Source organism: Zootoca vivipara, chromosome 14, assembly GCF_965207765.1.
Source record: "Zootoca vivipara chromosome 14, rZooViv2.hap1.1, whole genome shotgun sequence".
In the NCBI taxonomy this organism is placed as follows: Eukaryota; Metazoa; Chordata; class Lepidosauria; order Squamata; family Lacertidae; genus Zootoca; species Zootoca vivipara.
Window position 1 is genome coordinate 30,010,357 of NC_142597.1, and position 27,766 is coordinate 30,038,122.

General features: G+C 51.5%; 2 protein-coding genes across 4 annotated transcripts; one reads left to right on the forward strand and one right to left on the reverse strand.

The window, feature by feature from the left end:
• Positions 1-1,537: 1,537 nt before the first annotated feature.
• Positions 1,538-18,248, forward strand: LOC118096960 (nuclear envelope pore membrane protein POM 121). 3 transcript variants are annotated; one of them, XM_035139431.3, is made up of 13 exons: positions 1,538-2,087; positions 5,010-5,225; positions 6,528-6,704; positions 7,640-7,720; positions 8,154-8,328; positions 9,774-9,886; positions 10,343-10,419; positions 10,970-11,094; positions 11,725-11,827; positions 12,125-12,298; positions 13,512-15,245; positions 15,424-15,546; positions 15,792-18,248. In XM_035139431.3, the coding sequence occupies exons 1-13, from the start codon at positions 1,621-1,623 to the stop codon at positions 15,884-15,886; spliced, it is 3,660 nt and encodes a 1,219-aa protein (XP_034995322.3). In that variant the 5' UTR covers positions 1,538-1,620; the 3' UTR covers positions 15,887-18,248. The 3 variants fall into 3 exon arrangements, with proteins under 3 accessions (XP_034995322.3, XP_034995323.3, XP_034995324.3); XM_035139432.3 differs by having other exon boundaries at positions 10,973-11,094; XM_035139433.3 differs by having other exon boundaries at positions 1,606-2,087; positions 10,343-10,413.
• A 448-nt stretch (positions 18,249-18,696) lies between these two features.
• On the reverse strand, positions 18,697-26,355 carry NSUN5 (NOP2/Sun RNA methyltransferase 5). The gene is made up of 10 exons (XM_035139434.3): positions 26,205-26,355; positions 24,522-24,644; positions 24,241-24,418; positions 23,302-23,410; positions 22,845-22,983; positions 22,203-22,318; positions 21,499-21,677; positions 20,576-20,783; positions 19,637-19,789; positions 18,697-18,900 (listed from the first exon to the last, which is right to left on the reverse strand). Exons 1-10 carry the CDS (start codon positions 26,334-26,336, stop codon positions 18,804-18,806), a joined length of 1,434 nt encoding a protein of 477 aa, XP_034995325.1. The 5' UTR covers positions 26,337-26,355; the 3' UTR covers positions 18,697-18,803.
• Between the last annotated feature and the right edge of the window lie 1,411 nt (positions 26,356-27,766).

A 27,766-nucleotide genomic window follows, 5' to 3' on the forward strand; every position in this document is an offset into this window, starting at 1 on the left:
TGAGGTGCAGGACAGGTGCTGAGTCTACTAGTACTGCCTTTCTCCTTTTCCCTCCTTGGATCTTAACCCAGGGCAGCTGATCGGAGGATTTTAATTTACTTAGTCCTACCCCGAGGGGACCCACTGAAATGAAGAAAGCGAGGAAAAGCAGAAAGCGAGGAGGAATTAAAGAACCTTTTAATGAGGGTGAAAGAGGAGAGCGCAAAATATGGTCTGAAGCTCAACATCAAAACAACCAAGATCATGGCCACTGGTCCCATCACCTCCTGGCAAATAGAAGGGGAAGAAATGGAGGCAGTGAGAGATTTTACTTTCTTGGGCTCCTTGATCACTGCAGATGGTGACAGCAGTCACGAAATTAAAAGACGCCTGCTTCTTGGGAGAAAAGCAATGACAAACCTAGACAGCATCTTAAAAAGCAGAGACATCACTTTGCCGACAAAGGTCCGTATAGTTAAAGCTATGGTTTTCCCAGTAGTGATGTATGGAAGTGAGAGCTGGACCATAAAGAAGGCTGATCGTCGAAGAATTGATGCTTTTGAATTATGGTGCTGGAGGAGACTCTTGAGAGTCCCATGGACTGCTAGAAGATCAAACCTATCCATTCTTAAGGAAATCAGCCCTGAGTGCTCCCTGGAAGGACAGATCGTGAAGCTGAGGCTCCAATACTTTGGCCACCTCATGAGAAGAGAAGAATCCTTGGAAAAGACCCTGATGTTGGGAAAGATTGAGGGCACTAGGAGAAGGGGACGACAGAGGACAAGATGGTTGGACAGTGTTCTCGAAGCTACGACCATGAGTTTGACCAAACTGCGGGAGGCAGTGCAAGACAGGAGTGCCTGGCGTGCTATGGTCCATGGGGTCACGAAGAGTCGGACACGACTAAACGACTAAACAACAACAACACCCCGAGGGGACCCACTGAAATGAAGAACATTATCATTGGTGAATTCATTCCAAGGGGCAGCCCACTGGGAGGACTTGCTTGGCTGCAGCCCCAGAATCTCTAAGCGCCGTCGCAGTCTACCTCCATGTGGGGATTGTTGCCCCCGTGTGCGTTGTTTTTCTTAGTAATACGTGTTACTAATTTATTTCTATTACTGTTTCTACTTTATTCGTCTTTATTCGCGTAATTCGTCTTTTTGTTTTCCCTCCCCCTTTTTGTGACTGTAATCACTGTTGAACATCTCCTCAGCTCCTTCTGTGGCCAGACATTTTCTATGACCCGTTAGCCGGGCTCCTCTTCTCCTCATGGCAATTAATTCGGGGACACTTGGGAGGGAGGGAGACCATTTTGAATCCCCGCCTGCCATGGGGTCAACCCAGGCTGGAGAGAGCGCAAGAGAGAGCGATTCAGATTCTCCTCAGCGCTTCAGGCGCCCCGCCCCACTTTCCTTCCTTCCCGCCTTTCCCCCCTCCCCTCCGCCTAGCAGAAAGAGGCCTCTCGTTCTCTCCAGGCCACGCCCATTCCCTCCCTCCTCCCCCGTGCCGACGAGCTCCGCGGACCACGCCCCCTTGTTCCTCGGGCGCGCGCGGGCGCGCGGTGCATGCCGGGCACGGGAAAGGGAAGAGCGCGAGTGGCTGAGGCGGCCGTGGCGGCGGCGGCGCGTCGGAGCCTCGATGTCTCGGGGCGGCGGCGCGTCGGGGCCCGGCTGGGGCTGGTGGCCTCCGTCGCGGCGGCGGAATCCTCGCGAACGAGAGCAGCAGCAGCAGCGGGGCCGGCGAAGAGGCGGAGGGTCGTCTGAGGGCGGCCGGGCTTGGGCCTTCCCCGCGGCCGCGGCGGCAGCGGCAGCGGCGTCGCTATCGTTGCTGGTGCTGCTGCTGGGCCTGTCCGGGGCGGCGCTCTCGCTGGCCGTGGCGGCAGCGGCCGGGGGAGTCTGGGCGGCCTCTTCGTCTTCGGCGGGAGGAGGCGGCTTCGGGAAGGAGATGAAGGGGCCGCCGTCGCTGCCCCACCGCGCCTTCTCCCCCGCCGTGGCCAACGGGGGCCCTGCCATGGGGGGTGGATGCTGCTACGCCTCACCGGCCTCGGTCCTGCCCGAAAGGAAGCGGCGGCAGCAGCAGCAGCAGCATCAAAGAGGGTGCTGCGGGTAAGAAGAGGGCGGCGGGCACAGTCCTCTCTCCACGCCCCCCACCCAAGAACGCTAGGAAGAAAGGAGGAGCGCCCTTCTGCACTCCGCACATGTTTCGGGGGGGGGGGGCAGAAGCTTGTCACACTCCTCTCTCCACAACCTCCAACCATGCTCGGAGGAAGAGAGGAGCGCTCTTTTGCATTCTGTACATGCGGGGTGGGTGGGTTGTGCTGAGGAAAGACGCCTGCTGCTTGTGCTATAAGCTGGGCCTCCAGAAGAGCACATGCCCATTTATTGGAGATGGAAAAACAAACCGAACAGAAGCTGACCCTGTCCATTATTATTCCTGTTCCACTGGTTGTCTTCAGCTTGTCTAGGGAGCTCCTTCATCATCTTTGGGCATGTGGATGTGCAAAATAAAGTTCCCTCAACCATCCACATGTTCACCTCCCACACCTTGAACCCAGCCTTCCTTTCTTCTTCTCCAACACACACCCTCTCACTTGCATGTGGGGCAAGGCACTCCTGCCTGCCTGCTGTTGAGCACCTGCCCAAAAGTGCAGTTTCTGTTCCCCAGGGTTTAGCCTTTTGTGTTGAGACAGCTTCTGTAGCTATGATGGTTCCAGGAAGATGGTTCCAGGAAGAAGAGAGTGATTTTGCTAGAGGGGTCTCTGGGGGTGGCGCTTGGTAGAGATCTTGTGGGGGACTAAGGGAGCTTAGGGCAGATCAGGACACTTGGTTTCAGGCAAGACCTTTCCCCCAGCATGGCCTGGAGGAGCATGTGGGCTGCAACCTCTCCTGCCCACCTCACTGCATCCCTCCCACTTCCGGTTGCTCTTTCTGCTCTGCATCATTTCCCACTCTTGGCCCTGGTTGCAATTAGTCACAATAACTTGCCTGGCCAGGCTTTTCATTTGACAGTGCACTGGAGTGTCATTCAGCTTTTGTCTTTTTACTCCCTTCTCATTATATCACTTTAGTATCAGATCCTGGGCTTCTTTATCCTTCCAAGTTCCCCATCTATTGCTGCTCTTCTTCTAGAGCTCCTGTCAGATTCATCTTGGGGCTTCCAACACAGAAAAGCTCAGGTTCCCTTTCTCCTCCCTCCTGTTTCACTTTCATTCAAAGCCTTGGAACATTTAATCACCCTGCTGTGTGGTGCTAATCCAGGTGCTTTAGTTGAAAGCAGTGGGTGCTGAATGTCCTGAGGGAGGCCCATCACTGCCTAGAGACCAGCCAGGCTTTCTTCTCAAGGCTGAATGTGCCAGTTGGGATCAACAGTTGTGCCTGGTGCCAGACTGTGTTGAGAGAGATTCTGTTTGTTCTTTATCAGCTTTACCATTGTATTTTGAAAAGGGCAGGTTAGACACTTTGAGTGATGTTGGTTTCAGACAGAATAGTTAGGTGTGTAAATGATCTAAACAATAAAGAAAAAGACCCAACTCAGGTGTGTGTCCTTTTGCTGGCAGTAGCTTTCTTGTGAGGGGTAGGGCTGTGTCCCAGTGGTAGGACATTGCTTTGCACACAGAATGTCCTAGACAGAATCTCCAGGAAGGGCTGAGAGTGTCACCTGCTGAAGACCCTGGAGAGCCTCTGCCAATCAATACAGACAATACTAAGCTAGGTTTGGTCCAAGCTCTGTGTAGGACAGCTTCTTGTGTTCTAAAAGGCTAACGTATTGGAGGCTTTTTTATTTAGCAAATAACACTACTAAGGTAGGGACTGGATAGATGTTTATCAAATTACACATGGCGTATAGGAAATTGTTGGATTATATGGAGAGTGTTGGCCCCTGGCTTAGATGGCATGTTCAGAGGAGGAGGAGGAGGGTTGTTGATGGCTGAATGGAACCTTCAGACATCTTCAGGGGCAGCTTCCCTCTGAATCAGATGCTGGGAAGGGTTGCCGCCTCTGCCCCTTCTCCCCTGCTTGGGGGCTTCCCAGAGGCACCAGGATGGCTAATGTGAGAAGCATCAGGATGCAGGGTGTGGTTCTTCTTGTAGCTGCAGTGTGATCTGCTTGTTTCCTCACAGAGGATTCTCAGCAACTTCATTCCAGTCCCTTGTGTGGAAGTGGTTTGTCCAAAACTTTCTGCATTGTGATTAGTTCAGAGATGGCAAGTCCAGGAAATGTGTGCTGTGAAGAGAGAAATACATTTTTGTTTTCTGCAGGAAATTGCCTTACATAAAGGCATCCCTGAAGTCATAGAAGGCCTGAATGATGTGCTCGCCTTGCATTAAGGAAGCATATCTCTCTCCTGTCTGAAAGGCTGCTGAGGCAGGACTTTTCCTTATGAAGTAGGTGGGGAGCCCATTTCGGCACCTCATTTCTTTGAACATGAATCAGCCAACTTTAAACTGTTAGAGGAGCCCCTCTCTCCTTCCACGAGCTCATGTGGGTGTTCAATAGAATGCCATACATTTGATGTGATGCATCTGAGCTTCACAACCTCCATGTGTGTTTGTTAGGTTAGGTGATCTTAACAGCTCAGCAGTGATTTTAACAATTAGATGGAGATTGTTTGATGTATATCTTTCAGATGAATAACAGAAGCCTTCCACACTTGAATCCAGCCACTGCTGCACTAGTGTTCAGGTTGATGTAGTGAGGACAGTGTCTGCCAAGTATTTTGCCAGGGCAGTAAAGCAACCGGCAGTGTAAACTGGTGGATCATGTGTCTTGCTATTTGTGGCTGAGGTTATCAACACTCAGAGCGCCATCGGTGCTCAGCTTTTGAACATGTGTAGTTTACCCCAGGTTCTTCTTACAAAGTGGATCATGCCTGTGAAAAGAAACCCCTTGTAGTGGCCAAGAAGAGAACTTGCCTGTTCAGTTTGAGGGTTTCTTTTTCCAGCTTGTACTTTTTGAGGAAAGACCAGCCATTCTTTGAGTATCTTCTTTCCCTCTGTTTTGACTGACCGTGTTCTTTTCTCTCTTCAGGGACCACCTCTCTGCGTCACCTCATTTTATGCTGTCCCCTCGGCGGCGCTACCCAATCCAGCAGGCCCAGTATAGCTCTCTGGGGACCCTGCCCTCAATCTGCTGGGATGGATATCGGCGTAAAAACAGACTGTCTATCCACAACTCCAGCCTGACCCGGAGCCCTGTGATGGTGAAGATTGCTCGGCCAGACAGCAGCCTCTGCCGTTCCCCACTGTAAGTCTGGCTAGGATCTGTCCCAAGCCAAGCAATTCCTTCATAGGTTTATTTTTTATTTTTTAATAATCAAAAGATTTACAAAAGCAACAAACAATAAGCATAACAAAATGCAACAAGAGAAAACAAAAAGCCCAAACACTTTTAAAAAACCCAGACTAAAACACAATTCCAATAAATGTTTAAAATGGCTGGGTAGATATACCGCTGGTATTTGACAGCTTTAAAGCTAGCAAAAATGTATAGAATGAAAAATAATGCATGTTGGAAGTGTGAGGCATCAGATGGTGAGTTTTATCACATGTGGTGGACATATGACAGGATTTTTAAAAAATGGGAATTGATCTATAATGAACTAAAAAAGGTATTTAGGTACACTTTCCCTAAAAAAACAACCTGAGGCCTTTTTTGCTGGGGCTGATGGGTAAGGAAATTGCAAAAGCAGACCAAAGACTGTTCATGTATGCTACTGTGGCAGCAAGAATATTGATAGCCCAAAAGTGGAAATCTCGAGAGGAACCATTGATAGCAGAGTGGCAGACGAAAATGTTAGAATACATGGAAATGGCCAAACTGACCTGCAGGATCCGGGATCAAGATGACACAAAATTCCAGAAAGAATGGAGTAAATTTGTAGAGTATGTAAAAGATAATTATAAAGATATGAAGACACTAGCAGGATTGAGATAAATCCTACATTCCTGATTTTAAGTAATGTTAGCAAATTGCACAAGTGGAATGAAATAAATTACTTGCTGAGGGGAGGAGGGAAGCCAAAGCTTGGTAAAGCTATATGTTACATAGTTGTTGATTATATGTTCTATGATGTTAAAAAAATGGGGGGAAACAATAAAAATTGGGGAAATGGGGGAAAACAATAAAAATTTATTTCAAAAAAATAAAAAATGGCTGGGTAGAGCTAGGAGAAATTGGGAAGATCCCTTCTGGTGGGATCCCTTTTGTAAAATTAGGGTGTGTACACAGCCTAAATCTCACTTGGCCCTGTTGCCTCATTAGGCCAAGTCCTGATTGGTTGGTGTGAGTGGCCAAGCCTCTCTTCACCTGATGGCCCTAGAATGACTTCTTAATCAGCATCAGCTTGTTGCCCTAGAAGAGCTTTGTGAGGTCATGAGCCAGCCCTCAGGCTGATGTGGAGAGAGACTCCTTGCAGCCATAACTCTTGCCAACAAGATCTCACTGGATTCAGGCGGGTGGGGACACCTTGCCTCCTGGGGGAGAGCATATTGTTGGGATACGGGAGAGCTCTGATTCCTTATGACTACTGTTGCTTCCTATTCACAGGTTGGAGCAGCTGGCTTCCCCCGTGGCTTTTTCTGCAACGCCCAACAGTACCCTGGACCCATGCGCCAAAGAGACGGTCTTGAGCGCTCTCAGGGAGAGCCGAAAGAGGGCCGTGGAGGAGGAGGAAGAGGGAGAGGAGGACCAGAATGTCCCAGGTGGCCAGGAGAGCAAGAGGAGGTAACCGCCAGCAGTGGCCTGTCTGGTTGCCAGCAACATCTGTTAGGGCACAAAGGGGCTGAGATCCTGGGACTGAAGATGTCGGCCTCAGAACCATTGATGCTTAATCACTGAGAAAAGGCAGAAACAACCCAAGTCATACCTTGCTCCTATCAAGGCAGGAGTGGGGTCTTGGGTGATATAGTGAGCCTCAGATTCCTACATGTTGTTGGAACGCTCTATATCTCCGGGTCTCTTAAGTGGGTGAACCACATGGTTGTTTAAGGGACCTGTGCACAAGTGCTAGAGTATTCAGGTGCTTGCAGGTGAAATTGCAGGTGCTTTTCCTCCTGCCTGGGCCTCCAGCTGGGCTTGTGGTTGCATGGGGGAGACAAATCCCAAGCCCATATTGCTATGTCGTACCGCGACTTAGCTATAGGTTGCGCAGCCAGGAGGAGGAGAGTGGCAATCATGATTCTCACTCTACACCCACTTGTTCTCAGCCTCATGCTCAGTTATGGTTTGGCTTGGCTTTGCTTCCAAACTGGACCATGGCACTGTTGCAGTGTGGCTTTGTGGGGGTGAGGGTGAGAGGACTTCAGTTTCAATCAGCTTCAATCTGCTGAGATGGACTTCAGTTTCAATCAGCTTTAAAATCTAAAAGAGCAAGACCCCTCTCTCAAAACCATTTGAATAATTTCTGAATAGCTCCCTTCAAAAAAATGAATGAAATGGTAAACCACCAGCGCCCTACATCACCTGCTAAGTTGCACCAAGATTTAAACTGGGGTCTTCCAAGCTTGTTGGCATCCACCCCTATGCCATCCCTTGCCTTGCCAGGCTGAGAGCTGAGTTGGCCTCGCTCAGTATCGTAATGAACTGGATCCATGCCTGTGGCGGCTACCCTCTCAGGTTTTCTGAAGACCTTGTTTCCTCTTTTCTCTCCCCCCTTCCAGGCGCCATGATAGCAGCGGGAGTGGACAGTCTGCCTTTGAGCCCTTGGTGGCTAACGGCGCCCCAGCATCTTTGGTCCCCAAGTAAGTACTGAGAGTTTTGCCTGGAAAAAGGCTTCCTCCTAATGGTATTAACACATAATGGTGGAGTGTAGGGGAGCAGTACTCATTACTCCAATCAAATTCAGGTGCCTGAGCTCCATCCTCTCCCCTCCTCTCGCCTGCATTAAAGTATTTTTAAAAAGAGAGAAACCATAATTGGATCTGCTTCATCATGTGTCCTTTGGTGCTGAAATGCTGCTGTGCAGAGGGCTGTGCTAGGAGAGGCAGATTGAGGCTATTGTTCATATGCATGGAGAGAAGTTCGAGGTTTGGCAAATCTCTCCATGCTCTCCTGGATGTGAATTGAGGGGTGATTTCCGCAAAAGGCCCATCTTCCCAGCAAGGCTTTGACAGAAGAGGAGCCCTGTTGAAAGTGGCTCACAGTGCCACTGCCATCTCTGCCTCTTGCCCCTAGGCCTGGCTCCCTGAAGCGCTGCCTCCTCTTGTCCCACTGCCTGGAAGAAGGCTCCTCCAAGAGGTCGCGCACCTCCTCCCTCAGCTCCATCAACAGCCTGCCTGCAGGGGGGATCCCCAGCTCCATCCGCAATGCCATCGCCAGCTCCTACAGTTCCACCCGGGGCCTTTCACAGGTACGTGCCTGTCCCTTGGCTTCTTTTCCCCATGGTCAGGGAGGCTGGAGGCCCTCACAAGTCACGTTTACTTTGCTAGTTTCTGATAAAGAAAAGCTAATTTCCCCCAAAATATTGAACATTTCTGCAACACCGTTTATCTCATTATAACCACTTAATTTTGCCTTTTTGCTGTACTTGCGTATTTTGTATCCCAATTTGGTAGTAGATGGTATAGGAACAGAATACTTTATATATTTAGCATCACAAGTCATGATATATCAACTGAGTGGCAATCGCTTTATGTAAATTAATAAGAAAATCAGTTCTAAATCCAATGTTTCAGTAGTTATTTTTCAATGGTCTTCATCATCTTAAGTCTCAACTTCAACATAAATCTTTAAATTGTTCTTCTCATATTTAAAAAACCAAAAGTTTATACCTGAGAAGTCAAGCTTAGGTTCCCCCCCCCCTACTGTTAAGAGATTATACATTTTCAACTGGTATAATTCATGGCGTGTTGACTGGGACTGATGAGTCCTAGCCGAAAACATCTGGAGCCCAGGTTTCAGAAGGCCGCCCTAGTTCTAGATAAAATTGAACATGGGGATGGCAAAGCCACACTGGATAACTGAGATGCCCCTGAGAGTTCCCACTTGTAGAAGGCCCAGCTGACAGCATATAGCTTTAGTTAATCTTTGAAAGTTATCCCTGAAATGAAATGCCTTTAGGACATGGAACATGAAAGGCCTCTCAAGAGTTCCAAAAATATTTTCATCTCCTAGAAACATTGTTGCTCCGTGTCCTGACTGCTTGCATCATCGTACTTCGTCTTATTTTATCTTCTAATTATCTGGGTTGGCCTGTCGGCCCTTCACCCAGCTACCTGGCAGACATGAAGCCAGTCTGGGTTTGGTCAGTGCTTGAATTGGAAGCCCCCATGAAAGCACTTTCATATTGAATTCTATGAGAGAACAGCGGGGTGTGAACGTGGTTACAAAGTATGTTACTTCATCTGTCGGCAAGATTTTGTAATTGCATTTTAAAAGCAAAACCTGTAAGAGGATGCAGACCTAGGACTCTGATCTTCCTGTGACTTTTGCCGTGTTCCAGGATTTAGGGAATACTCGGGGCACCACTATTTCGTTCATTTTATATCTGTTAAGACAGGGGGATCTGTGGTGCCCTCCAGATGCTGTTAGACTCCAGCAGCCCATCCAGCAGGACGACCAATGGTCAGGGTGATGGGGGTTCCAGTCAGCAATGCCTGGAATGCTGCCATAAGTTCTCCATTCTTGGACTAAATCTGCTGGCTGGAGCTGATGGGCACTGTAGCCCAGCAACATCTGAAGGGCTCCAGGTTGGCTGAGGCTGTGCTAAGTGGTTTCACTAGAGCTCCAGCTAAGAGATGTGTGATGCTGCCATCTCACTCTGCCTCTGCTGTCTTCTTTCCTTCCCTCCTCCAGCTGTGGAAGAGGAGTGGCCCAAGCACCTCTCCTCTCTCCAGCCCAGCATCCTCCCGTTCTCAGACACCTGAGAGGCCGAACAAAAAAGCAAGATACCCCAACGCCAGCCTCACGTGAGTGTACCTTCTCCCTGCCCTGCTTGTGGCAGTGTGGGGCCAAGGCCGGGAAGGGCCAGGAGGCCGGCCCGGGGGGGTGTTCAAGGACTCCTCCCTTCCCCATGGTTCCCATCCAGAGCAACACCTCCCTTTCCTTTCACATTGCCACAGTTTTCCTATGTTGATGCACCATCTGGAAAAGAGTGCTGTTCCTGAGTGAAAGCATTAGAGGTCTTATACAAGACCAACTTTGCCTTTGAATAGGCAAGGCCCCTCCCTTAGGTAGGATTCTGTGAAATGGGAAAGCTGACTCCTTAATGTGGGTGTTTTCGGACAGCACAAGGTACATTTTATAGCAAGGGTCCTCCAAGGCATCCATCCGTTTCCCTAGCTACACCCCCCTCACCTGCCAGAGTCTTGAGAGCAATGAGTCCTCAAGAGTCAGGTCTCACCGGCTTTCTCCTTTTGCTCCAGGGATGACGAGTCTCACCAGTCCATTAACTCCACACCTGTGAGGACAGACAAGGAGGTGCCAGCAGAGAAGAGTGAGTGTGAGTAGGCAGGTGGGAGGGGGCAGGGATGCTTTGCTAATAAAAAGGTGGACATACCTGGAGCAGGAACCAGAATTGATGTGGCATTGATTCTGTCGTGATGATCTTAAAGCAAAAAACGAACAAATGCAAAACTCTTGGTGGGTGGGGCGGGCGGGCGGGCAGAATGTTTATCTCAATACAGGCTAGTTGGGAAGACTTTAGAATGGCCAGATGCAGGGGGTGTGTCTTAACATGTAGCAGTCCAGATCTCCCTGGAGCTTCCGCTGTCCCTGGCCTTCAGCCACGTTGGCTGTCAGGAGTGAGGGGAGTTGTAGTTCAGCAACATCTGGAGGGCTGGACGCTACACGTCTCAACCACCCCATTTTAGAAGGTTTTTCCTCTCACTTCCCATGTTCACATTACGTCCACCTGGGGTTTATTGGAAGCTTAAAGTGACAGTATTTAGAAACAGGCCACCAGTGCTGCAAAATCCCAAGCCTCCTTTGGCTGGGCAGGGTCTCCTGCATGAAATCATGGGCTTACCAACCTTGGCCTCTTCTTCTTGCAGCAGTAGAGATGCCCCTGCAGAGCAGGCACAGCTCACCAGCATCGCCACCTTCATCAGGCAGCACTGGCAAGCGCAAGCGGAAGATCCAGTTGCTCTCCACTCGGCGGGAAGATAATTTCACCATGGTACGCTACTTCTGTTCCTTTTTCTGGACTTAGTTGGCCTTGAGGACAAGAAATGAGAAGCTTGGAGTGAGAGAGAATGAGTGCCAAGCTCTTGACTCTGGCCGCCCTTTGCCTTGACTGAGTCAAAGGTTGCAGATCTGGGACACCCACAGAACTTACTTCAGCACTGGCATTGTATCTACCAGGAGTGAGGAACCTGTGGGTCGCCAGATATTGTTATGCTGCCGTTCATCATATCTGGCTACTGGCTACCTTGGCCACTCTGGGTGACTTCCAACAAATTAAAACACAATAAATCTCCCATATTTACAGGTAGGACTGAGAATGTCCCCTGACTGAAACCCTGGGGAGCTACTGCTTGCACCAGGATCACCAGTTTGTTGCCTACCAGGGCTGTTGGACTACCAACTCCCATCATCTCAGCCAGGATGGCCAATGGAGGAAGTGAAGGGAATTGTAGTCCAGCCGTATCTGGAGGGCACCGCTTTGACTGCTCCTGGTGTAAACAAGGCTGAGCCAGGTAGACTGTCTTGGTGTCAGGCTGCTGCCTCTGCTTCCCCTTGGAGGGCCTTTCCTCCTTCCTCTGGGTGCCCACTGAAGCAAGCAATGTCCCTCCTCTTCTTTCGACAGCCTCTTCCGCCTCAGCTGGGCTATTCTGTCACTTCTGCTGACCTGGATGCAGAAAAGGCGGCTGCTCTGCAGTGGTTCAACAGAGTCCTGGAAGACAAGACTGGTAGGAGCACCCCCTCCCCTCTGTGTATGAACTGCCTCAAGTTTAGGTAGGGGAGGGCCTTGGAATAAGGGGCTTGCAGAGTAAAATAAAACAGAAAACAGGGAATTGTGGATATCCTCAAGAACGTCCCTTTAGTGTTTTTCAGGAATAGCAGGTCTATCAATGGACATTGTACATTGGGTTGCCTCTGTGATTGTTGTGCTTGGGTCCCCCTGGTTTATTTTGCATTTATATCCTGCTTAATATATTTTTAAAGCCCTAAGCACTCTGTCCTTACATGCTGGTCCTCCCCAACAGATTCCACTCCCAGCCTCTCAGTGCCGATGACCTCACCAACCAGCACCCTGTCTTTCGGGACAATACCTAACAAGTCCACCGCTGTGTCGCTGGCTGTCACAGCTGCCAGCACCAACCCCCTCCTGGAGAGCCTGAAGAAGATGCAAGATGGGCAGAACTCCTCAGGGCAGGCTGGTGAGTGGTTTGGGGAGGCCTTGGGGGATGACAGTAGCTTGGTTATGATGTGGTTGAGGGTACAGCTCTTCCCAAGGGTGTCCTGCCTTCCTGCTGCAGAAACCTAGCCATGCTGGTGTGGAAAGGGGTGGGTGAGGGAGGGAGGGAGATTCCAGAGGGGTTTTTATCTGGTGGAGGGCACCTGATGACCCTGGGCGCTAAAGGATCCGAGTTACTTGGGTTTTTTAAAGGCATCATACCATTAAAAGCTGATAATTGCAGTTTTTCAAGGAGGCACAAAAATAGCTTGGGTAACACTTCCTTTCAAGAGCCGGAATTTCCTACCTTGAGAGCTTCTCTAATTCGGAGTGCCTACTTGCAGGAGAACCTCTTCCAGGGTAGCCAGCCTGATGTTGATTTCTACCACCTACCCCAGCCAACCACAGCCAGTCACTAGGCATGATTGGAGCTGTAGTCCAACCACATGTGGGGAGAGGGCGCTGCCTTGGCTGCCCCTGCTCTACCTCTGTGTGCTTTGTAAGGCATGTTTCCCTTTCTGGGACTGCAGCTCCTATCAGCCGCAGCCAGCAGTGCTGTATGATGTTGGGACTGGAGGAAGCTGAGCAGTGTTAGCCCACAGCTGGTGGGAGTTTCAGTTCCTGGTGGCTGTTCTTAAGGTGGTCTGTGAAATCGTCGTTCCTGTGTGCGATAGACTTGCTTGTAGCTTCATGAAGAGTCTTCCTTGAGGAATGTCCAGTCTTGTTAAGATCAAGGAGACCTTAAGTCTCAGGTCAAAACCAGCTGGTTACTCTAAGCCACTTTCCAGAGATTAATGGACAAAGTTAACTACATCAGAGGAGGTGGGGAGAGAGGTTGGCACAATATTCTGGAATTCCTGACGAGTTTCTTGAGGGCACAAACTCCCCTCCCCCACAATTTGCTTCTTTGCGGTGTGCAGGTGTTAGTTTCTGTCAAGAGTTAAGTCCCGGCCCTCTTCAACCTCCCTGTATGTAATCACAGCTGGGTGGCAGAAGGAGAATATAAAAGTTGCAGGATTTCTCATTTGACACTGCAACTTAAAACCAAGCTGAAGACTCTGCGATATCTGGTGGGGGTCGGGGAGCATTGAGAGAAAATAATGGTTGTCTGATGCAAAACAGAGAACTGTTGTTGTTGATGAGCAGAATTTCCTCTCTGATATAGTGACAATTCTCTTCCTCCCCTGCTATTCCAGGTGCTGGCTCTGCTGCAGAGACCCCTCCGCTGTCAGCCCCTTCTCCTTCCCTGGATTTGGGCTCTTCCATGCCCATGAGCTCCCCTGAGGTGGCCAAGGCCCCACTGCTGTCACTCGGTGTCCCAGCGCCCCTGGCTACTACAGCACTGTCTCCTTCCTCCAGCGCTGCCCAGCCTGCCAGCAGCACCTGCAGCCCAATGGCTGCCTCCTCTTCTGAGCTGGGCCAGACTCCAGCACGGCCTGCCTCTGCCGCAAAGCCCAGCACCCTCTTTGGGATTCTTACTAGCCCTCCTGCAGCCCCTGTGCCAACAACAACGACTGCTTCTCCTGCGCCTGAGGCAGCACCCATGTTCAAGCCCGTCTTTGGCAGCCTGGTAAAGAGCGAGGGGCTGGGTTTCTCCATGAACAGCACCACCACAACTGGGCCTGCCCCGGTTACTGGGACTCTGCCCTCCTCCTTGGCCACTCCTCCTGTCACTTCCAGCAGCACTTTCAAGCCTGTATTTGGGGCTCCACCTCCACCAGCCACCTCAGCTCTTTCTGCAACAGTGGCAGCTGCCTCGCCTTTCACCTTCCAGGCGACGCCCATGCCCACCCTGCCCGCCAGTAGCTCCACCACCACAGCAACGCCTGGGTTCCCCATTCCCCTGGAGGCCACTGTGACCACCACCGCAGCAGCTCTGCTCTCCACCACAGCCAACGCCACGGCTGTCTCCTCAAGCAAGGCAGTCTTTGGCTTTGGGTCCACCATGCCGGCCTCCACGGCTACACCTAGCAACACCTCTGCCACCGCACCAGGATCATCCCAGCATCCCTCGCTCTTTGGGGCCCCATCTACTAGCAGCCCTGCTCCCCTTTTCCAATTTAGCAAGCTGGTTGCCCCCACAGGCCCCACTCTCAGCCCCTTGGTGAGCTCTGCCTTCAGCCAGGCACCCTCCTGCAACACAGAGGCGGCTCCCAGCACCACCACCACAACAGCAGGTTTCAGCCTCTTCGGCAACAGCAGCGCCACAACGGCCCCTTTGGCCACAACACAGCCTCCCCTGACGTTTGGGTCTGGCGCCTCTGCATTCACAGGGGGCTTTGGCACGGCTTCCAAGCCGCCGCCTCCGTACCCAACGGACACCAGCCAGCTGGCTTTGGACACAACAGTTGCCGACAGTCAGCAGGCGGCCACCAAGCCGTCTGCAGGGCCTGTGAGCTTTGGAGCTAATTTCAACTTCTCCCAGCCAGCGGCCCAACCAGCTTTTGGCAGCACCTCACAGACACCCTTCGGTGGGCCTGGGCCCCTGCCATCCTTTGGCGCAAAAAGCACCACCCAGCCAGCGTTTGGAGCCACCACCTCTGTCTTCTCCTTCGGGACGCCCACAACCTCTGTTACGTCAGGCTTTGGGTCCAACACTCAGACCACAAGCGGCAACAGCAGTGCAGGAAGCTCGGTGTTTGGGAGCTCAGCTCCCACTCCCTTCAGCTTTGGGGCAGCCAACCAGCCCCCTGGAGCAGTCAATGCCTTTGGCATGGGTGCAGCTGCTGCTGCTGCTGCTGCTGGCACTGCGGGTTCTGGAGCGGCTCCCGTGGGCTTTAGCTTTGGTAGTGGACAGAGTGGGGGGGCAGGGGCAGCGGCAACGCCCTTTGGATCTTCCTTGGCACAAAACCCTCTGGGGGCCCAGAGCCAGAGCTCTGGCTTCGCTTTCAGCATCCCTGGCACACAAGAGAACAAGCCAGCCTTTGGAGGTGAGTCGTTCCCCAACCTGGGATGGACACACATACCTGGGTCCTGGGCAAGGGAGGTGGAGGGCAGGGTGGGTCTGCTGCAGCCATGCCCCTGGCTCCTTTCTCTCCCCTTGTTTCCCCTTGGATGCATGTCCCTACTCTGATGGGCCCCTCATTTCACCACCTTTTGGTCTTCTAGGAGCTCCACCACCCACATTTGGGCAGAGCTCGCCAGCACCAGGAGCGGGCACAGTGGGGGGCAGCACCCTTTCCTTTGGAACATCCATCACCCCCACCTTTGGAAGTGCCGGACCTCCTTTTGGTAAGAGTCTGGGAAGATGAGCAGAGTTTTATGGGGCAGGATTTCTGTCTGCTTCCTTGCCCCCTGGGAACTTGAGGGGGTTGGATGAATGGTGGGGGGCTGTGGTATCCCTCAGCATACATTTCCCCCTCATCCAGCTGCCCCTGCGTGGCAGAAGGGGGCTGTTGCTGGGAGCCCTCTGACCTCGGTCTATGCAGGCGAGACTGATGTGGGGCTTCTTGTTGCTTCTCTGTCCTTCCCTGCAGGACCGCCAGCCCCCACCTTCTCCATTGGGGCAGGATCTAAGACTGGCTCCCGCCAGCGGCTACAAGCCCGGAGGCAGCATACCCGCAAGAAGTAGCCAAGAGAGACTTCCTGGCTGGGCTCCAGCTCCCGGCCAACCTGCTGTCGGGCCCAGACTGGCCTGGGCACAGCACCTGCCCAACGGAGGCTGCTGCTTCTATAGCCCACCCTCAGCAGGACTGACTGACCTAGGGGCCACGTTGTCTGCGACGTCTGCAGGAAGTTACCCAGAGCAATTTTTACCCCCACAAACGGGACAGGAGAAACCAAGCCCTTTTTACTTGAACAGTCCATGACTGAGTCTGGATTAAATTTTGTACATATCGGCTACTTTCCCTTTTCCCCATGTGAGCAGCCCCTTGTGGATCCCTCCTCCCTCCCATCCACCTTCTTGCCTTACCCCAACCTGCTCCCTTTTCCGGCTGCCAAGGGAGGGCGGTGTGCAGCGGGGAGGCCAGCAGTGGTGTGCCAGTTTCCACCTGGAGCTCCCTCCCCTCTTCCTGGAGACAAGTGGCAGAAGGTTCTCCTGATCCAGGGCAGAGGCCCCCCCTCACCAAGGGCTTGGGGTCCTTTCCCGATGATGCTGTGGCCCACAGCTTCCGCTCACACCACCTTCAGAGCCCCTTTGCAGCTGGCAAAAGCCACCTTATCAAGGCTCCATAGTTGCAGCCACTGTGCTGGGGGCCTTTCGTCGAAACACTAATCACTGTTCCTCTGTGGTTGGAACCTCCTCCAGTCAGGGAGATGCTGGGTGGGAGCAAAGAGGTAGCTCCCTACCCCACCCCCTTGCTGCTGCTGCTTCACTTGAGCCCCTGCCCTCTTCCATCTCCCCCCCCCCCAATCATCCGTTTGTCTGTTCTGCTCACAGAATGTGTTCTTTCCCTTTCCTTTTTTTTTCTCAATTGCTCTGTGAATCGAGTTTGGAGGAAGAATTTAATTGTATGTGTGGCGGCATGTTGGTAATGCCGGACTTGCTGTAAACATTTCTTTTGGTGGGTGGCTGTCTTGTCTCCAAGGGAGACGAACCCTGCCGAATTGGGTGTGGACGGTGGTGGTAGCAGCATCGCTGCTGTGTGGCTACATGTGCTGAGTGGAGCCAAGCACTCGGGAGTTTTCAGACTGGGAGGCTGGCAGTGCTAAGCGGGGGGCGGCTCTGTGTGCATCATCTGGGAGGAGAGGGAGGTGAAGCAAGGCCGCCCTCCCTAGCAGGGCTGCACAACTCCAGCGCCTTTGACTTCCTGCACTGGATTTTGATGGGAGAGAAGAGGCTCTAATGTGGAAGGGCTCTGCAGTCTGCCAGGGTTGCCATGGCACAATGCCGGCTGCCCTACTACACATCACTGCTTGCAAGAGGCTCCAGCAAGCAAAAGAGCACCCCCTCCTCTTCTAAGGAGCTCCCTTCATTTTGGGACAGAACATCCCAGCTCCTCACTCCCCCCCCCCTTGAAGCGCGAAAGCCCAGTGTCTGCCAGCTTTTTTCATACAGTGGAGACAACGGTGTGTGAGAGTGTGCGTGAGCCTGCCTAATTCTAAATTTAAGAAAAAAGTATTTAAACATTTTTTAACAAAATGAAACTTTATTTTTGTATTTAAGCTAAATTGCCTTTGAATTCCTTCAAGCTTGGTTCATAGAAGTGTGTGAAAGTGCAAAGCTGTTCATTAGGAAATTAGCTGGGGCGGGGACCTCTGAGGAGTGGGAGGTGGCCAGGCTGCAGCAGTCTCAAGCTGGGAGCCCCTCGCCTGCCTCCCCCCTCTCCCCGTCCCATTCCATGTTCTTGTTTTATAGATGTGGATGTGGCTCTGTCTGTCCTGTAATGCTTGAGAGCTCTTGCACATTTAGAGGGTGCCTGGCGTGGGGAGGGAGTGTTCTGTCTGGGCCATTGGAGGGGCAGTAGCCAAAAGCTTCCATCCAGCCCCTGGATGTGGGGTGGAGGAGGTTTCTAAAAGAATGAGGCTTCCACAGATCACTGCCTTGTGGATAAATGAGATTGGCATGCTGGTAGTAAGCAGAGCAGTGCCTTGCTATGGGAACGGTGCTGTCTTTAAGAACCCCCTTAGTATCCCTCCCCCCCAAAAAAGAAACCCAATTCTGTGAAGGTAGAGACAACAGGTGCTTCCTGAGCTTGGGCTGCTTCTCTCCCTTTACCTCAGTCACGTCTCTGCCCAGCCAGGTAGCCACCACATCCTGAGCTTGCTAAGGGAAACAGCTTGGGACCCTCCTTTCCCTTGATTGTGTGCAGAGTGCCAGCGTCAACTGTGTGAGTGGGATGACGTCTGTGAGGATGGGGAGAATGACCTTTTTTTAAAAAAAAAAAACATCGCAATGAAGACTTGGATCATTCCTTTTGATGGTTTTAGCGTGAATGTGCAATTTCTTTTCCTTGCTTATGTTGATTTAAAATAAAAACAAAACTGCTTGAGGTGGAGAGTGTCTTTCTGTTTCAGTGGGAGGTATTTCCCAAAGGCAGCAGCAGCCAACTCACCCCCCGGGTTTTCCTGAATGATGGAGGCCTGCCCACTTCAGATGGATCTGCACAGCACAAAATTATTTCCTTATTTATGCTCCAGCAAAGGCAACACACATTTCATTCCCAAGCAGGTAATAGGCCACTGACCTCGCTTAGCTTTAGCGAGGTTTTTTTGGGGGGGGGGTGCAGCAGCATCCTTCTGTACCTGCAGACTGCATGTTCTGGGCAGACAGAAGTGGCAAAGACCAGTAGTTTAGAGACAGCTCCCTCCCAGAGTAGAATTAAGCAGTGCCGGGTGGGTGCCTTTTAAGTTACAGCACCTGCCACCCCAGTATCTTCATCTACCAACATCCTGCCATGATTCACAACATTCTGGAATAAATTGGAGAAGGGGGAAGAATAATGCTTCTGTGCAAACTTTTATTCCAAAACCTGCCAAGTTATCTGGTGCCGACTCTGTGTTGATAGCAGAGTCTGTGTTGTCTTTACAAGTCAGTCCTACAAGGCTTAAGTCTGTGGTTTCTTCTTCCTTCTCTTTTTCTTAAGAGGAAGGCATGGGTCTGCACCTACTTCACTGACAGCCTGGGAGAACTCTTGTGGGGAGCTAAGGGCACAAAAATGGCAGGAGTTAGCAAAGGTATGAGCAGCCCTCCATCCCCAGCTCCTCTAAGCCTTTCCTCTTCCTGAAGCTCCATGGCTCTGGCTTGCAAGTCCCACCACCACCTCTAGCCGGGTAAGCAAGAGGCATCACAAAGTTCCAGCCAAGCAGAAGGACTGAGTGGAGTGTGACCTTCGGAGGATCAAAAAGGCCTACAGGGCTGCGTATGCCCTGCTTCACACAATTGGAAGAATCAGCATGGCTGATCAAAGCAACCTGCAAAGGCCTGCTTGGCCGCCTTCTGCTAGGCTACATGGGCCTATTTTGCATGCTGCTGAAATAGGAGCATCTAATTTAGTATAGTAGAAGGAGAACAAGGAGGGCTGTGTCCACTGGAATCCTCAATACTTTGGATTAGTGTTATGTTTCCCCACAAAAAAAAAGATATGTTGCTGTTTTCACTCAATTATACAAAAAGCAGTAAATAACCCCCCCCCCCAGCACCAAATGCATATTTAATTATATTTCAGTCATTTCAGTTTTTAAACAAAGGTATCATTTTCCTATGTGATATAGAAAAGATCAGCCCACACAGCGTTTGCAGGAGGGTGTGGAGAAGCTCCCGGCAGCTTCGGAGGTTTGAAGCCAGAAATCCCACTGCGGTCCCTCTTGTTGTGCCTGGATCATGCCCCTCCATTCCTTTCTCCAGCATAGTAGAAAGGGTAGCAAGTGCCCCACTCACCTGGGCCCAGAGGCTCCCGCCGGCTGCCTCTCCAAGACTGCCACGAAGAAGCCGTTTGTCAGGGTTTCCTTTGGGGAGGCCCTCAGGAAGCACTTTGCCTTGGGGCAAGTGGCCAAGCCCCGCTGGGGCCAGGAAGGCAGGACTTCTGCCAGCCTGCAAGAAGGGGAAAAGCAAGACTCCTGTGAGTGGCAAGCTCCCTTGTGGCCTCCCTCTGGCAGTGGAATGGAAGCAGCAGATAACACTCCACCCACTTTCAGTCTTGGGGAGGCACCTATCCTTAACTACTGTCATTCGTAACAACTACAAGTCATTCGTAACAAATACAGGAGGTTGTACCGGGCTTGGCTGCGTCCGGGGAGGACAGTGATGCAGCAGGAGTCACCAAATGATTCAGGATGGAAGAAGTACAGGTTCCTGAGGCAGCAGGCTAAACTCTATCCTGGGTTTTGACTCTCGAGGTGTGTATTTTTAGGACACACCTTATTTTTATGGTAAGTTTTGTTTTTAATATAGGCAGCAACCGTTTTAGATGCATCCAATATGTGCACTACCAGAAGTGACCCAAAAACATCACAAAAAGCGGTGATTGCAGGCTTTCTCAATGGTGTTTCAAATATACACAATTTCGCTTAAACGTGCAGTGCCTTGGAACAAACCCCCACGTAAATTGGGAGTTGCCTGTATTGTGTTTTAATGCTATAACCTGTGAAGGGTGTGTGATTGATCAACTAATTAACTAACTAACTGGTGGCCCTTCTGACCTCTCCTTTATTGACCTTGCTTCCTCATTCCTATGTCTGAATGTATTAGGTAAAGCCCCCCAGGACGGTGGCATAAGGCTGAACTGCCTTGGCCCCCAAGCCAGCTCTGTCAAGCCTGCCTGTGTTTTGAGCCCTGCAGCCACCATTACCCTCTGCCCGACCCCCTTCTCTCCGGTACCTGAACTCCTTTTCCCATTGCTTCAGCACATCCAGCACGACATCCTCATTCTCCTCCTGGTGTACTGAGCAGGTGGAGTAGACCAGGCGCTGGAGAGCAGGAAACTTCAGTGCATGAGCCAGCATCTTCCGCTGGAACCTGGACAGCGCCTGCAGGCGCTCGGGGAGGTTGGCATTCTCTTCCTCAACTGGCACCCGGCTGACCATTCCTGGGACAAAGGCACATGAGACGGACCCAGCCTTCCCTAACCTGGTGCTATAGGCTACAACTGCTCCAAGGCTGCAGGGTTGGGCTCCACAGGTTAGGTTGGTGGTACCTGGAGCTCAGCTTCCAGGCTGGGATCTGCCTGGTAGCAACTGGCCCCCAATCCTGAGCACACCTAATGGGCAGGCCATGCCCTAAAATAGGCAGCCTTTGCTATAGGGTTGGGCTGGAGCTCACAGTGCAGAAAACGTAGGAGTCCAGAGATTCAGCCCACCAGAGTCTCCATTATGGAAGTTTCCATAGGAAGCCTTTGGTATAAATTCATAAAGTGAACCCTGGTCAACTCCACCAGGTTTCACAAACTCTGGAGAGACCATCACTCACCCTATTGGGAAGAGGAAGGGCCAAAAGGCATCCTTAGCTAGAATAAAATTTAAAAAATAAAAGCAAATGCACCATAATTCCCTGGCCAACTTCCACCAATTTCTCTTCCTGGCTTAAGAGGGGGAGCAGATGATTGCCAGGGGCTCAGAGGCCACCTCTGTGGTACCAAAACTGAGTAGCCAAGCACTTAGGACCACCCCAGAGCAGTTACTGCCTCACTGATCTCTCAACATGCAAAACCCTGACACCCCAGGGCACATTTGCTTGCAGCTGTGCAAGACTAAAGCTGGAGTTCCATGGGAATATCTGCTCTCCAAAACCCTTCCCCTGCTCACCTGAGCCGCTGCACGAGGGATCCAGGAGGATGTATCTCACAGAGCTGTACTTGGGATCAGCATGGTCTGTGGCTAAGAAGTCTTGGTGTGCCAGCTGGTAGCAGGTGGCCCCCGCTCTCACCAGCATGGTGCTCATTGTGGCCAGGCGCTTGGCATCCAGGTCAAAGGCAAAGATCTGCCTGTGCATTGAGAATATGAAAAGCGCCATGAGTGTTCACAGCCAGAAAGTCAGAAAGAGAGAGAAACCCAGAAGAAACACAGCAAGCATGTCAGGGAGGGCAGAGTCCTCTTCCAGAGAATTTGACACTCCTCATCCCCACCCTGCAAACCCCAGCCCAGTCTCCCTCTCCCATTGACTGAGCTTTGCCAATCATAACTCTCACTATGGCCAGCAGGACCCACCCCTGTCAAACTGGATGAAGCAGGGCCTATTCTCTCTACTGCTCCAGGTCCTCTAAGTGGCACCATTGGCCAGAAAAGGCAAGGCAGGCCCTGGGAGCTAGAAGGTTGGTGGGGAGAGGAGAGACAGGCACACAGGACTTATTGCCTCTCTCGAAACTCACTAAGGTAAGCCTAGAGTGAGATGGGGCAGTGTAGCCTTAAGGCTACAGGGTGCATCTCTCCCCCCAAGTGCCAATTGCCCCAGCTGGCTCCCTAGAGATCCCTCTGACCACTGAGGACCTCCTTGGCTTCCCTGTACTTACCCCTTGTTCTTCAGGATAGCAGCAAGCTGACTGGTTTTGTTGCCAGGGGCAGCACAAGCATCGATGATGTGGGACCCCGGCAGGGGGTTCAAGAGGAAAGCAGGCAGGCAGCTGGCCTACAAGAGGAGCCAAGTCAAAGCAGAACTTGAGACCTGCCTCTTCCAAACACTCCCTGGCCTCAGCAGGGGGTTCTCAGCACCCCACAAGCACATGTTAACCCTAGCAGCCTATTCCCACCCACACCTAGAGAGACAAGCAGGCAGACCAAACAGCACCCAAAAGCTGGTGTCTCCTTTGTAGACAAAACCCAGTAAGGCTACATTTACATTCTTGTCTTTTAAAGAGCACATCTGTCTCAAAGACGAGCATTCGCTGCATTGCATTCACCAGATTTCAGAAGCCCCACCAATGTGGTAAAAACAGAGTCAGAAAGCAACATTTTTGTGGTCTGATTTGGTATAAGGCAGAGTCCAATATCCATGGAAACACAATTCCTGAAGGAACCCCAAAGCCACAGTTAGAATAAAGCAGAAGTCTGTTTCAGGAACCCAGCACTTCCAGGGGCAACAGGTAGGATGTTGCTGGGGCAAAAATGACCCTCCCCCACTTTCCTGTGCCACAGCTGGAAAACGACACCCTTACCTTGTCCTGAAGAATTATGTGCCCAGCTGCATACAGCTGGTTCTCATGGAAGTCTGTCTGTGGAGCAAAGATGAGCAGCTCAGGAAGGTGGGGATCCAGCAGGAATTTCTTCCCGGACAAGGAGCTCACATCCTCCAGGCTGAAGGGAAATACAATGGGATGTGGAGTTATGTTTCATTCCAGGTCCCCAACACCCACACAGCCCAGAGCCAGCTAGCTGTGACCTCCCAAGGCAGGGAATCCATGCCAGAGAGAATCTGCCCACTACTGGAATAAAGCTCTTCCTCCTCCAATTGGAGGGCTTTCAACTATCTAGAAGAGATCTGAGTAGGAACAGCAAGCAAATCTAGCCACGGTTTTGAGCCCCTTGCTGGGTAGCAGGTGGACACCCTGAATGTACCAGCCTCTCCCAAGATCACGCAGGATCTGAGCAGGAGGGCAGGAATGTCAAGCTCACCTGGCTGCTTTACCCAGGTAAGAGTATCCCTGGCGCTTGAAGTAGTCAACGACGTCACTCACACACGTCTTTAAGGTGTTCACTCGGACGTATCGCGGCACTCGAGGGGCTGGAAACAAACAAGGAACTTGGGATACTGAGTTCTCAAACTGAGATGCTGGTCTTCCTTCATCATCATGGCCTCGGTCCAGTATACCTGAAGGAGCGTCTCCACCTCCATCATTCTGCCCAGACACTGAGGTCCAGCACCGAGTGCCGTCTGGCAGTTCCCTCGTTGCGAGAAGCCAAGTTGCAGGGAACTAGGCAGAGGGCCTTCTCGGTGGTGGCGCCTGCCCTGTGGAACGCCCTCCCAACAGATGTCAAAGAGGAAAACAACTACCAGACTTTTAGAAGACATCTGAAGGCAGCCCTGTTCAGGGAGGCTTTAAATGTTTTAGAGACTATTGTGTTTTATTTTTCTGTTGGAAGCCGCCCAGAGTGGCTGGGGAAACCCAGCCAGATGGGCGGGGTATAAATAATAAATTATTATTATTATTATTATTATTATTATTATTAACCATGAAGACTCCCACCACCTTCCGCCCCTGGAGCTAGTCTTGAGGTGTAGAGACAGCAGTGATTCTGCAGTCTAAAAATTCTCCTAAGTAAATAAAACTTGATAGACCAGGAGCCTCATCTTGCACCACCAGGATATGCATTTATCCAGGCTGTAGAGCTGCTCGCTCTCTATGCCTGCTTCCCTGTCTCTCCGTCCTACTTCAAAGCACCTTTCCTTGGGAGTCAGCCCAAGTCAGAACCTATGCATTTTTCCCCAAGAACAGCATTATGTTTGGGGAGATTCGGAAGAATATGCATTTTGGCAGCCATGAAATATTAAGATAGGTTCTTCCAGTGCAGTAGCCTAGATATTGGCAAGGCACCTCACGTCCAGCCACCTACCTTGGCCAGCCCCTTCTGCCGCCACCGGTGGCAGCAAATCTTCATTGCGGCTCACTTTCTTCTGGACTTTCAAGCGGGCGAGTTCGGCCTGCAGACGGGCACGATGCTTCAGCACTAGGACCTTGCCATGCCCTCCACCACGCAGGCCCTTGCCAAAGAGCAAGTCATACACCAACACCTGAAAAGGAAGGAGAGGGGCACCAGTGGGTGACAGCATGGGGTATTTGTTCTGGGCATGGGGGAGCCCAGGGGCTGTGGCGGCAACCACCCCTCATGCTCACCTTTGCCAGGTGCGGCTGCAGCTTCTTCTCAGCACGGAGCAAGCCAGCAGCCTCCAGTATAGAGTCTAGCACAGGAGAATAGCGAAAGGTCTCTGAAACAAGGGCGCAGAGCAGCCGAGGGTTCTGGAAGAGGAGCAGGGTTCATTGTCACTAATGGAGCAAAGACTATTCATGTTTTACAGCTAAGTGGGCACTATACTCCAACCTCCCCCGTGCTGTTGCTTCCAAGGTGCTTTGGACTATACCTCCCATCAGTCCCAGGGCCATCCTTAGTCCCTGCTGGCTGGTACTGATGGAAAACACAGTCTAAAACACTTGAAGGTGCCAACGTGGGGGTGGGGGCTGCTTTACTTGCTACTATGACCTCGGGTGGCACTGTGGTCTAAACCACAGAGCCTAGGGCTTGCCGATCAAAAGGTCGGTGCTTCAAATCCCCACGACAGGGTGAGCTCCCGTTGTTCAGTCCCAGCTCCTGCCCACCTAGTAGTTAGAAAGCACGTCAAGTGCAAGTAGATAAATAGGTACCGCTCCTGCGGGACGGTAAACAGCGTTTCCGTCCGCTGCTCTGGTTCACCAGAAGTGGCTTAGTCATGCTGGCCACATGACCCGGAAGCTGTTTGCGGACAAACGCTGGCTCCCTCGGCCTATAGAGCGAGATGAGCGCCCCCAACCCCAGAGTCATCCGCGACTGGACCTAATGGTCAGGGGTACCTTTACCTTTATGACCACTCTGAACACTTGATTTAGGTAACAAGCCCTGGGGAACAGGGAATTCTATTTTTAAGTTTGGAAGGACACCCCACCCTGCACACACCTGAAATAATAATTTGATGGACAGCTGGGCTCCGCACTTTACCCCAGGGAACCCATGGCCTTCTGTATGTTGTTGGACTACAGCTCCCATCGTCCCTTGCCACTGGATACACAAGCTGCAGGGGCTGATGGGAATTGGAGTCCAGCAACATCTGGAAGGTCTCAGGTGCCCCCCTTAACAGCTTAGCACAGCTTCAGCTTGAGCAGACCCCTCTCTTTTTCTACCATCTCTCTTGGCTACAAGTTCAAACTATAAAATGCCTGCAGCTCAGCTTTTTTCTTATTTTATTGTTTTAATTCAAGGTGCCATTTGCCTTTTTTAAAGCTAGCCGCTCTGTATCTGTGCAACTCACCTGAGCGTTTAAAAAGATTGCCAGAAAAACCCTGGAGAGTCACTGCTGCCAGTCAGTGTAGAGTAGACAATACTGTGTTAGGTGCATCAATGAACACCTGGGATAGCTGAGCTAGTGGAGCATAGAATTCTTAATCTCAGGGTTGTGGAACTCTCATGGTCCCTTCCAACACTAGGAATGGCCTGGCTTGGTATAACAAAGTGGCTTTATATCCTTCTATAAAATACACCTGTTGGATCCGAGCATTTCCTGGCCCCATCAGGCTGCTTCCCCACAATGGCCAATCTGATGCAGGACCTGAGGGTGACGCCCCCTTCTCTGACATCATCCACTCGCTATTGACATCCCAAGATAGACAGCCCCCGCAGGAGGCGATTCCATTTGCACCATCACAGTCGGCAGCAGCCTCCAACTCTGACATAAATCTGCCTGACCCCGTTTTGTAGACCCCCCCTCCTTTCGCCAAGCTTGCCGGTCCAATTTATGCAAATACATGCAAATATTTATTTCTACTCGCCTGGAATCGGCTCCCGTAGACCAGGGTCTTGAGGGCACCCTCCCGGCGCTCCAGTCCGGCCAGGACCGAGGCAGCAGCGCTGTACAAGCCGGGCCCCACGGCGGAGGCGCTCTTCCGCCCGTGTTCCCGCATGGTGCCACGCTCTGAATGCGCATGCGCTGCGAAAGGGAGCCGCGCATGCTCGCGGGTGGGTTAGCGGAGATGCTCGTAGAGCTGCGAATGATAGACGTTCCTCGCTCGACGAGTTTCCGGGTTCGATGTGGCATTCTTCACAGCCGCTAGCGCTTCCCAAAAAAATCCTCGGAGAGAAATCAAAGGCTTCGGCAGCACGCCGGCTTCAAGCTCCACATCCCAATGCAGACCGCAGTGTAACGCACGCGTCTACTTGGAATAACGGGGCTCCATTGAGTTCAGTGGCTCTTACTCCCAGGGAAGTATGTGTAGGGCTGCCGCCTGAAAAGACTAGTATACCGCTTTCAGCCTCAAAAGGCACAATAAGTGGCTCAGTTATATAATCAGATTTCTTATCTGTGCCCCCGCCTTTACCATCAGGCCGCACATAGTTATAAGACAGGACCATAAAGCAAGAGAAGTGCAAAAACGATTATAAACAATTGAGAACAATTCTGTGTATAAAAACTATTCCAACTGTGACAAAAAATAAAGTCTCAAATAAAACTAGACACAGAACTTGAAATTCCCTGCTGCCTTCCTAGGGAAGCAGGATAATCCAGGCAAAGTTGCTGCAGGCTGTCCCTACACCAAACAAGATGTTGGGGTTGAGCAACTGGAAGTCCCCCAGGCTCTTGGAAGAAGGAAGCTGTTTCTTGGTGGGAATTGCTGACAGGGAGCAGCTCTCCTTAAGGTCCTCTGACCCCACTGCACACACATCTGTCAAAGGCAGAGCTGGTCGTGGCACAAGGCCCCCTTTCTAAGGGTCAGCACAACCAGGACCCTCAGCAGATAGCTGAGATGAAACTCTTTTTGAGGCAAGTTTCACCTTGAAAAACACCCAGGAGGGACAGAGACCTAGCTAGTTCCCACCAAACAGGGACCAGCCTAGCACCTCTTGCTCCCCCTCCCATTACTCCCTCATTTTCTTTTTGCAATTCTGGTGGCCATCAAGGAAACTGGCCAGCAAGGCTGCTTTTGTACAACTTTACTTCTCTTCTCAGGAACATCAGCATTGGAGACTTCAAGTCTACCCTACAACAATAAGGCTGGAAAAATGTGCCAGAAGTCTTATCTGTTGCCAGTTAGCGGGTAAGCGTAAAGAAGTCTTTGGCGCCTTATGGACAAATAAATGGGTGCCAGGCGTGGCCAGGCCAGGGTGTGTGGGGAGGAGGGCAAATGTTTTGCAATGTGAGCATTCAAGGTAAAGGTGCAGGCGCATGAATGGGTGGGTGTGCTGCTGACCTCTGATTTTCACAGTAAGTGGTGTGGCTCAGAGTTCCCGCTTGGGAGACACATGGATTGATTTGAGGGGGCAGAAGTAGTTCACTCTTTGAGGACAGGAGCATTTCCCCAAAAGGAAGGGTCTCTGAATCCCAAGCCTTGGCGTT

Coding starts and splice junctions, on each gene's coding strand:
- LOC118096960 (XM_035139431.3), top strand. CDS start 1,621: ATGTCTCGGGGCGGCGGCGCGTCGGGGCCCGGCTGGGGCTGGTGGCCT. Junction 7,721..8,153: donor CCAGCATCTTTGGTCCCCAA/GTAAGTACTGAG, acceptor TCTTGCCCCTAG/GCCTGGCTCCCTGAAGCGCT. Junction 11,095..11,724: donor GGGAAGATAATTTCACCATG/GTACGCTACTTC, acceptor TTCTTTCGACAG/CCTCTTCCGCCTCAGCTGGG.
- NSUN5 (XM_035139434.3), bottom strand. CDS start 26,336: ATGCGGGAACACGGGCGGAAGAGCGCCTCCGCCGTGGGGCCCGGCTTG. Junction 22,984..23,301: donor TACCTGGGTAAAGCAGCCAG/GTGAGCTTGACA, acceptor ATTTCCCTTCAG/CCTGGAGGATGTGAGCTCCT. Junction 20,784..21,498: donor TCCCTCGTGCAGCGGCTCAG/GTGAGCAGGGGA, acceptor CCTTTGTCCCAG/GAATGGTCAGCCGGGTGCCA.